Raw genomic sequence first — 11,511 nt, forward strand, 5'->3', positions numbered from 1 at the left:
TGGCTTGGAGAGGAGTCAATGTCTCGATGTCGATGGAGAGAATAAAATCAGAAAATGAAATAAGAAAAAAAAAAAAAAGTATTAGGCATTATTTTAGGAAATAAACACCTAAAATAATAAATAATTGATTAAAAAAAGTCTTAGCGGATTGATTGTTGAAGGTCGGCCAGTGGAGGCCCAAAGCCGAAACTGGCCCGTTTTATTTGGTTTGGACCGCCGTGCAGTAGCAGCTTGGGCCGTGATGACATGGACGCAGCCAACCCCAACCCGACCAATCGGCCCCAGCGGGTTAGGCGGGCTTTTTCCCAGTCCTATACATCTCAATGCTCATAAGCATCATTACCTTCCACTATGTTTGTTTACCATCAAGAGATGCATAAATATATTCCGAGTAAAAAATATGATACATGGTTACATTAACCCTATAGTACAAAAATGTACATTTGGGCAACCAGCTAGTATAATCTATCTTCTTCCCAGGGCCAGACGCAAATTCAATCTTGGACGAACATAAAGTTGGAAACCATTTACTTAAGTGGGTGATGCAGAAAGTAGAAAATCTGGTTGTAGTCTCTGTAGCAGTATCCCACAAAAGGGACACAGTGGTTTTAAGGGTACTTCTAGCACAGATGATGTGGTCAAAGATTTGAAGTTTAAAGGATAACCAAGGATTGCAAAGAGAGTCTCCGGTGCCAGTTTGAAAGCTTGTCTATGACAACACATGCAAAACCATACGGGAGTAGTAGGACAAACCTCCATAGAAACGGCACACCTGACTAATTTGTGGCCCTTACCTTGGCAGATTGCAACTTCTGGAGATTCAAATGGAACTGACGCTAAACAATAGCTACACTTCTCTGCTGCTATGTGTTTACTGGATTGGAGCCTGCATTTTGAAGAGGAATACATACCAAGGGTTTATAAGTATAGGAAATTACAGTGAAACCAGAAATTATACACCTAAATTAGCTATTTTATCTAATGAAAAGGCAAGTATAAATGCCAAAAGCGACAGGAACATAGCATTGTCAATTGATAAGAGGAAAATATAATAGGACAAAAGAGACGAATATAGTAGAATAAATGAAAGCAACCACAGCATCCATGTTGAAACAACAAAAAGAATGCTCGTCTTTTATTTTGATATTTTTATTTTCAAATTATTCATTAATAGTTGCAGTAATAGGGCAAACCCTTTGTGTTCCAAGCAAAATTTAAGTGTATGAATATGCCTGTTTTTAACTCCCTATTAAGAATCATTTTGATCACATTCATTTGAGCCTGCTCCCCTCCGCAGAGCATGCGAGGTTTCCTGTAAAACTCCCTTTATGCCATTTTTACAGCCTTCTAAATACTATTATACAACCAATAACCTGAAAAAGCCAAAGGCAAATGGGCATTCCCAAAATGTTGAATTCCAGCAGCCATCTTCAACAGTCAATGATATTCTTAACTTAAGCATAAATAAAAAATTTACTATTTCATGAAATATGTAGGTTTTAAACAATCAAATTAGGTAGGGACTCTGTTGACTTGTGTATGGTCCCACTTCAAGGTTGAATTGTGTTATGTAAAACTGAAAGGAAGCTAGCTGCTACACAAGACATGTTATTTTCTCTTCACCAAGTCTCAGAGAAGTATATATTATGATATAAAAAGTCAAAATGCCAAGAGACAACAAAGCATGGGCTCACAGTCACTAAAGTAACAAGAGTAATCTTATCAAATAAGGCAGGTAAACAGATTTGCACAAAAAAGGATAAAAGATAAAGGAATACCTCCCCTCAAGCTTTCCAACTTCCGATGCAAGGACCTTTACTTGATCCTTCACATGATCACGATTAAGCTCAACCCACTGCATCATTTGTGCTAATCCAACAGGAAACCAATTTTCAGATTGTAAAGTTGTGGCTGAAGCAGGCATTAGACTTATAATTGCAGAAAATGTAAAGCCCACAAGCCTCTCACGAATTTCTCTTTCACTGTTCAAAAGAAGATTGATCCACAAAGTCAGTTGCTCCTTTTCAGCACCATGTACTCCTTTCAAGTTCAGCAACTTCCTGTTTATTTCATCAGCTTTCATCTCTGATAGCATCACCCGTCTACAGATTGTATTGAGAAGGTGTAGCTGGCGAGAAGTGACCTTTGAGAAATTTCGGGAGACATACAACAAAACCTTTTCAGCAGAAAGGCCCAAATGAGATCCCTCATATGATATAGAGAGCCACTTAATCAGTATGTGTTCTACATACTCTGGTTTAGAACGCTTAAATGCCAACAATGCTGTTATAATATCCCAAATAACTAGAGGCTTATCATGAGTTTCATACTGCTTTAAGGACCATAGAATGTTGGACTCCCAATAAACCAATTCCTTCTCAGAAAAACTATAAATAGCTTCAGTATCAAAATCGAGGGATTTGTTTGGCAAAACATCTACTTGCTGCCCAGCGATCCAACAAAACTCAACAACGGCCTTTTGAGTCCTGAGCATGTTCCCGAAAATGTAAATTAAATCAAGAATTATAGAGGAGAATAACAATCAATGACACAACTTTATGTTTGGTTCCTTGTAATTTTCTATAGGAAGTTGTATGAGATTCTCGCTTATGTTTTTTCTGCTTCTTGCAGCTCAAAGATGGATTTGCATTCTTTTGTATTCCTTTGGTTCTTGAATAGCTTTTTTTTTTTTGCTGATCCCTTTCATTCCATTTTTAGGGTTCAGAACCATACTAATATTACAATATTTAACCACTCTCAAATTTACAGACAACAAAGCATTGCTATGATAAACTATCTCACTTTCTCATTGAGAAAAGAAAAAGAAGAAGAAACTATCTCACCTTGCCTCATACATTGGATTTAATTGATCAACATCAACATTACGAACCTGCAATGTTCAAGAACACATATTTTAGTTGATTTCTATGGTATGTGAGAATGTGTCGGGATCATGATCACATCAATATAAGAATAACTACAAAATGTTAATGGAAATAGGAAAAAGAACATGAAAAGGATTATAACTAATGGGACAAGTAATGATTACAATCTTTAGAAACAAAAATGAGCATGAGGTGTACTAGAAACAAAAATGAGGATGAGATGTATTAGGGGAATAAATATCAGACCCAAGCAATAACAAGATTTCCAGGGGACACTGCCAGACCAAAGCAAGAAACAAATTCATCTGGAAGCTGCAACAAAATTTTAAAATTTTGTTATACTCAAAGGAAACATTATGGTGGAAAATTAAAAATAAATAAAGGAGACGTATAGGGTAAGAACGTACATCAGTTGAGCTTCTCACACGAGGAGCATTTGAAAGAATAGGTACTTTGCAGAGGGAACTTCCACTTAAAATCCAACAGCGTACAGTATTATCCTAGTATCATTTAAAGAATAGTTGCTAACTGAATGATGTAGATACAATATAATCAACTGAAATTTGAAGCACTTAAATACCTGGCTGCAGCTGTACAAAGACTGCCCATCAAAAGCCCAAGCTAAACCTGTAACCTGGTCGTTTCCCAAACACATGAATAGCCAGTGGTATGCAATATAAGATTTTGACCAATGAAAAGAGACTTACGGCCTGGTCATGTGCATCATATGGTCCAACTTTGTCAAACTTTCGGGTAGATAAGTCGCATATGCACACTTCAAAAAGGCCAGATCCTTTGCCAACTGCTAAGTGGATTCTGTGCGGACACTGAGCAGGCACAATAACTGAAAGTACTAAAATTGGGACAGGATCCACAGTTGCAACCTATTTAAAAGTTAAGAAATAAAAGCACGTTCAATAATACAATAAAATAACAAGCAGAGTAATATAAAAAAAATTTAAAAAAAGTAAGCCACCTCATGTAATAGGGAAAAGGAAATGTGATTAGGCTCTGATGACTTCAGCAATTGTTCTTTATAAGCTAGCCAGATCCTCACACTGGGAAGATAAGGAAAAACAAAATGAGTACAAAAAAAATTGAAACACACAAACCAAGAAGCCCACAATCTAATCTCGAACAGATAAAAAATGAAATCTTATCTGTACTATACTTTTGCACACAAGTCTCAAGGCAGGACTACTGCTAGTATGTTGAAACAAAATCAACTTGACAAAAAAAAAAAGACACTAAAAGGCAAGTAGCATTTTGCTTCTGTACTACAAAACTCCTCTGACTAGACACAAGAAGTTTCATATAGGAGCTATAATAATTAAATTTATTATGATTACTGGCATACCTAACTCACCTCCCATCTGAACTCGCAGTAGTCAATAAAACTTGAGGATTTGAAGAATCAGAATCAAGCAATGCCCAACAAATAGCTGTGATCCACGAATTATGTGCCTGGAAGATCCCAATAAGCACCACAGGAGTTGGGACCCCGCATTGATTGACAGAGTAGCATTCTGGTACAGAAATTCTCCATAATGAAACTTTACCAGACTTCCCTCCAACTGCAAGTAAAGAGACAGATGAACCATCTTGCGGAACTGAACAGATTTTGTGTTGTGACTGCAGCATCGGAGACCAGGCAACTACAAGTGATGATAGCATTGCACTGCGAGAAGCATATTGATCCGCAGATATATGAGGGAGTGTGCAGTTTTCCTCTATCTTCTTCTTCTTGAGAGGTTTTACTTTAGATTTTGATGCAGGAACAATATGATTTGAATTCCTTTCTTTCGACTGTTCATAATCAATCTCAAGAACCTGAATTTGCCAAGCGATTACAAAAATGAAGTTTAGAAGAGAATGTAGGAGACATTAATAAAGACAAATCATTGTAGAAAACCACATACAGTTATAACAAGTATGATGGAAAGGGTGCATATTTAGCTTACAAAAGTCATACCGTGGGCACTTGTTGTCCATCCATTTTGGAATAAGGGTTACTAGAGCTGGCAAATTCATCACTGCTGTCACTTGGAAACGATAATGCATCAACCGTTTTAGAGAACCTACTGTTGCACCTCCTTTATTTAGAACATTTTTTAAAATATAACAAAAGAAAAAAAAAATTTAGAATTATCCGATAATGTAAAAGCAAAAACCCATCTAAGCACCATACAGAATTGAGTCATCAGCCTCAATTATTAAAAAATGCTCAGTTATAGCAGCTTAGAAACAATACCAAGAAAGCAATAATTTACAAGATGATCTTCTAAATGGATGTTTCGAAAAGAACACATTTACCTTATGCAAGCCATGTTTGCTTTTTGTCGCTTACCACCCCTTGTGGAGACAGATTGTGCAAGACCATGCTCTATTTCAGTCTCCTAATACAAGTAATCAGAAACACTGTCAGTCAGGGAATAAACCAAGTGAATTGTTAATTGTAAGATGAGAAGACTTACATCACACATATTCGAGGAACAAACTGGAACCTCCTCGAAATTGATACTCACAAGATATTCATAAAGCTTGGACGATATATCCGCAACCTAAACATAACCAATTCCCATTTAAACACTGCATTTTCAACATCAACTAGTCATTCAAACTGTGCTTATACCACTATCCACTCAGCACCGAAATCGCAAAATGGTGCGCGATAAAGCTTCACCAATCCTTGGGCGGTGCATACAGCCAGCAAGCAGCCAGCGTTCGAAGCAAGCCCAACTGGGGACCAAGAAATTGATCGAACACAGGGTTCGTGGTCCCGTGATAAAACCGTGGGCAGCAAGCGGCCACAGAATAAATCTGCAAAAATAACAAAAAAAATAATAATATTCGAATTAAAACCCAATTACAATATGGTTGAGGTTGAGATTGTCAACAATGAAATCATCAATTACAGTGTAGTGTACCTTGTCTATCTATGACCCCAATTGGAAAGGGTTGGCTGTTTTGAATTGTGATGAGACCTCTTGGTCCAAAAGGCAGTGAAGCCGGACTCTAAAACACCATTATGAACAATGAAATCCTTGCTTAAGTTAAAATTATAAAAAACAGAAAAACAAAAACCATAAATTGAAGTAAAATGAGAGTGGTGTTGCGTGGGGTACCAGAATGGTTACGAGGTGGCCGGAGGCGACGGCGATGAGGTTCTCGTCGGACCAAACGACGGCGTTTGGGAACGACGGAGCGCCGACGAGCACGGCGGCCTGGAATCGCGAGATGACGTTGTTGTCGGTTTGGATATGGGAATTGGAGGGAAAGGAAGACATGGCGGGGATTGAAGCCAAAGAAAACGGCTCGTTCTGGGTTTCAATTTTGGGTTTCGAAGATGAGATAGCAGAACCCTAGTTCGAATCTCCAAGAGAACCGAGGTTTATTAGTTTCATAAATTAAAAAAAGAGACATGACAACAAACTACATGTCGTTTACCATCCATTATAAATCTGATTCGATGTGGGTCCAATAGGGGTGAGCATTTAACTAAGAGAAAATTTTAGCAACAGGGACTCCAATTATAACTTGTTTCGTAGTTGAGAATTTCGATTTCATTTTGTTTTAATTAAGGATTATAATTAACTGTTAGACTCAATCAAGGATTTTCCGTCAATTCTGTTTTAACTTCCGTAAAATATTGATCATGTGCTTGACACTTGACCAATTTTTAAAGATAAACGTGTTTATTCCTCTAAAAAATAATTACAAAAAATAAAACTTTAATAATTTCAAAAATTAAACAAATAAAACTTTTTTTTTTTTTTTTTTTGAGATAAAGGAGGCTGGACATTTATTCATGAAATAAGTCTTCATACAAAAGATCTAAAAGCCAAGAAGGCCCAGATGTAGAGTCAAGCCAAACATTGAAGTTTAAAGAAGATAAAGCATGATTTGCTAGTGCATGATTTAAAGAAGAGAAAACAAATAAAACTAAAATGGTTATAAAAAATAAAACTAAATAGAATAAAAAAATTTAAAATAAAAAAACAAAAAAACAAGGGTAGGGGGAACACCCCCCGACCCTCACTTTCTTCCCCTTGTCCGGCCACCGGCCGGAGACTCCTCACCCCCCAGCGGCGACAGCACCTATAACACCTCAAATTTTATTGATTTTGAGTTAAGGGTATTGTTACTAGGCTAATTGATATTAGTTAGAACTAATTGTTACTTCTTTTGAACACAAATGTGTTTCACATTGACAAGTTATGGATTTACATTTATCTAAATGCTTTAAAGGTATGCTCTTATGATAAATAATGTCACTTGCTAAGAACATGATCACTTGTGCAAACACTTTGACCTAATTACTTATACTTGGATAATTGGATTATGAACATGATCTTTGTCTATTTAATTGGTGATTTCGAATTTCAAAGGAATGCCAAGAGCTTGTATGTTTTTATTTCATTCAAAAATTGTTTTAATGCGCTTATTTTAAATAACATATTTAAAATAATTATTTGGACACTCAAGTGATCCTTTCGGATCACACACCCACACTCTTGCTTAGGTTGTACAAATATGTGTTTGTGATTTATATTTGTTTAGAGTTAAGATTTGACAACTAGGAATACCAAAAGTTGCAAAGTTGACCTTGAAACCCTATTTTCTTTGACCAATCTAGATCACTAGGGCTAGAAACCTAGATTACTTGAGGAAGAGATCAAATGATGGCTATTGCATGGCATGGAGGTCATGATTAGGGCTGGACTTGGAGTGAATTTTCGGCTAAGAGGAAAGAAAAACCAAATAAAAGGTCATGATGGTTTTTAATTAATTGGCTTGGGTTAAATAAAAGCCTTTGATTGGTTATTGGGTTGTTTAGCCTAGAGCCTTAGGCTAAACACTCAATTAAAAAGGGCCTAAGGGATTGGCCAGCCTTTTAGGAAACCAAAATCCTTGACAAACAGCTCAAGAGCCTTGTCAGAAACCTTTCCCATGCAAGAAAGTAAGTGTCTCTTGAGTTTTCCCTCCAACAGACACAAGAGCCCTTTTATAAAACCAACTCTTGTTCAGACCCACTCCCTCCCCTCAAGAAAATTCTAAGTTGAGATAGAGAGAAAGAGTTAGAGAGAGAGAGAACAATAAGAGAAGAAGAGGGAAGCCAAAGAGGGAGGCCAATCCGAGAAGAAGAAGGGAGTTTTGCAACCTGCATTGCTCTTTGGAAAACTCAGCAAAAATTGGTAAGAACCCACACCCCACTCTCTAAGTCTGATTTTCAATACCTTTTAACCTTGTTAAATAGTTAGGGTTAAGTACATCACAAAAAAATCCAAGAGTCTCACAACCAAATCTTGTTTGGCCATTTTTGCATTCTCTGACCTTGCATGATAAAAACTAAATTTTGTACCAATCGGGATAGACTTTTGCAAAACTGTTTTTGTGGAGAAAACTAGACATATACACCTTTCATTCAAGCCAAGAATCATGCAAATCCCAATTATATTGAGTGAGTTATGCATTTTTAAAGTTTGCCTAAAAATCTGAGTATTTTCTGCAGCTTTTTCAAAGAAATTTTTTGAAGTTTGCATACTCGAATTTTGTTTTACTTAGAGACTTGATTTGAAATTGTCACAGTAGATTGTAGGACTAATTTTGGACTTGTACCAATTGATTCACTTGATTTGGTGCATTAAACCCGAAAAGGGCATTTTTACCACATGAACGGTGGTTATGCAGCAAAATCAGATTTCTGATATGAACTTTGGGCTATCGAGAGCCACACTTCCACAACTCCAATTACTTTGAAAATTGTTGTGCATCAGTATTAGTATGTCTTCTAATTTCTTGGGAAAAATCTCGTTTAAATTATTTTTTTGTGATTTTTTAAAATTCAATAAGCAGGTACTACCCATTTGCATTTTTAAAGAAACAAATTTGCCTCAAAATTGCCATTTTCGACATTAAGGCTTTTTGGCCTAAATTGTTGGTTCACACGAGTCACAAATCATCTCTGAGATTGATCTATGAGCATGAGGAAGTTCATTTATTTCTGGAATGAAATTTGGGTTGTAAAAACCCCATGTTTTTTTAACAAAAACTAGGTTGCAACACACCTCTTTTTTGTCATGGCCTATGTATTGATTTTTAAGCTTCCAATTATGTTTATATACATGATTTAGAACTTATTTGAGGTCATAGGATTATTGTTTATAGGTTAGAGGACTCGGATGTCAGTTAACTTAACCAATACGACATCAAAACCTAGAAAACCCCAATTGAGTTTGAGAATGTGAAATAAAGAATAGTTAGCTTCATAGAGATTTCAGATAGCGAGAGATGGAGGTTTGGAAGTAGAGAGAATTCACCAAGGAATAGCCTACCAATGTCACCCACATCTGAATGCTCAAGTGATGAGAAAGATGACCTAATTATGGATGAGTTTGTTACTATCCCTTTTATTATTATCTTTCTATATTTTAGTTGAGAAATATGTGAAATTGATTATTTAAGGATTAGTATGGCTCAATTACTTACTTATTATTTGAGACTTCTATGAGTTTATTTGTTTACACCAAAATTAGGATTTCAAATAAACTTTTCACTTCAAATGGATTTCAATTTCTTATTTGATGTTTTGTTTATTGATTTTAAAACAAATGGTCTATCTTTATACTTGGAAATTGATTTATCTAAAAAAGTGAATAACTAAAAGCTCACCATTTTACAAAGCTTCCATTTCGGTACACTCTGATTATTTATTGTGAAAAATGAAAAAATTCCCCATTGTTTTTGGAGTTAGTTGTTTTTAATTTTAAGCCTTATATTGATCTTCAATCTTAGCCTATTCTTATTTAAGGTTTAGTAAGAGTATGTTGAGATTGAAGACCAATGTGGCGCTGCCACATGCCCAAAGTGCTAGACCCCATTTTGGAGTGTGACAGCACCTTCCTCATGCCTCTGCCACTTCTCTCTCTCTCTCTCTCTCTCTCTCTCCCTCCCTCCCTCTCCTTCTCTCTCGCTATCTCTCTCTACTGGGCACACACCGCATAGCTATCGTCCATGGCTATCGTTCTCTCTCTTGATCTCTATGTCTCTACGATTGGATTCAGAGGTTGAAGATGGAGGGGGGTGTACACCCTGAATTTTCGGCTAATGTTAATTTTGCTACTTAAGCTTTTTAACCTTGTTCTTAAGGTTTGTTTAAAGGGATTAGAATTTTTCTTAACTTTGTTTTAACTAACTAAGACCTTTGGTTGTGGTTCTAGAGTTTAATTGTGTGGAAGTGAATTTTGGAAAAGAAAATTTAAGAGTTTAGTGATTATTTTATTTATATTTTTTTTCAGAATTAAATTATGAGAGGAGGATTTTTCATAATTTTTCTAGAAGTGATTTGACTATTTTGAGGCTATAGGAAATTAGTACTCATTGTTACGAGTCTGTAGGAATTTTCGAGGTATTATTTTGAGTTCTGAGTTATTTTTAGTGAATTTCTGAAGTTGGAGAAATTAGAAAAATAGGAATTAAAATGCTGACTGGGCTAACCGCGCACACGTGATGATTGGACGCTGACGAAGAGCATGGCAAGCGAGCTTACGAGCTTGCAATAGAATGCGTCACATCAGATCCATCACCCACGTTCTAATCTGAGTCATTGGAGCTTATTAATGGGCTTCTAATCTCATCCATCTGTTCCCTTAAAGGACCAGCACTGTTCATCTGGGTCTCCTTTGACCCGCGTATACTGTAGCGGGATTGACCCGGCCCGTTTCCTCTTACAATTTGGGTGACCTGCCAGTTTGTGTTGACCCAATTCGGATTTTTTGTGTATTTTTCACACTTTTGAGCATTCTATCCCATGCTGGAGAATTAGAGAAACTTCTCACCCCCTTATGCCTATAAATAGAGACCTTTGTACCTCATTTTCACTTGTACCACCAAGTGAAGTTTGAAATACTTATTCTTTGGTTCTTTGAGAGTCTCTTTAAGAAGATACATATATACCAAAATAGAAGAAAATTCTCATAGTTTTAAATTTTTTTTTGGAGAGCTTGCCAAGGAGGAGGAGTCCTTAGGAGTGGAGTCTAGCTTTAGAAGTCTACAACCGGGTAAGTGTTTTATTTATTTCTTTGCCTTATTTATTTATTTTTTAGGCTTTAATATTAGGTTGCATGTTTAGATTAATTAAGTAAGATTTATTTATTAATTAAGCATGTCTAGGATTATTTTGGAGATTTATTTGTTTAATTTAATTGGTTAATTAAGCATGATTAATTGTAACTTTAAGCTAGTTAGAGATTTAATTAAAGGTTATTAACTTGTAGAGATTAAAATGGATTTAAGCTACTATTCAAGTCTGATTAATTAGTGGAATATTTTGGAGAAATACTAATTAATTAAATATTTGGTTAATACTTAGGTTTGATTTATTCTAAACTAAATTAATTTGTAGAATTGCTTTAAACCAAGGCAATTAGTCAAGTGGTTTGACTTTGAAATTAAATTGAAACTTAGAAACCCTAAAGAGTAGAGTTTAGTCCACTTAGGACTAGAGACTCTAGGGACATGTGACCTAAAAGGATGGGTCATAACGAGATTGTGTTGAACTTAACTTTTGATTAAGTTGTCGTATTATCAGACACTAGGAACACCAGTTACCGAATGATTTCTTTGT

At 35.9% G+C, this 11,511-nt stretch overlaps 1 protein-coding gene across 1 annotated transcript; it reads right to left on the reverse strand.

The window, feature by feature from the left end:
• Positions 1-498: 498 nt before the first annotated feature.
• On the reverse strand, positions 499-6,230 carry LOC147292601 (Transducin/WD40 repeat-like superfamily protein). The gene is made up of 15 exons (XM_086232764.1): positions 6,011-6,230; positions 5,813-5,900; positions 5,518-5,705; positions 5,360-5,446; positions 5,199-5,281; positions 4,858-4,978; positions 4,252-4,715; positions 3,862-3,943; positions 3,593-3,769; positions 3,466-3,519; positions 3,293-3,385; positions 3,132-3,197; positions 2,844-2,890; positions 1,779-2,486; positions 499-886 (listed from the first exon to the last, which is right to left on the reverse strand). Exons 1-15 carry the CDS (start codon positions 6,170-6,172, stop codon positions 532-534), a joined length of 2,775 nt encoding a protein of 924 aa, XP_086088890.1. The 5' UTR covers positions 6,173-6,230; the 3' UTR covers positions 499-531.
• Between the last annotated feature and the right edge of the window lie 5,281 nt (positions 6,231-11,511).

The sequence above is a fragment of the Dryas octopetala genome, chromosome 2 (genome assembly GCF_963921425.1).
Source record: "Dryas octopetala chromosome 2, drDryOcto1.1, whole genome shotgun sequence".
In the NCBI taxonomy this organism is placed as follows: domain Eukaryota; kingdom Viridiplantae; phylum Streptophyta; class Magnoliopsida; order Rosales; family Rosaceae; genus Dryas; species Dryas octopetala.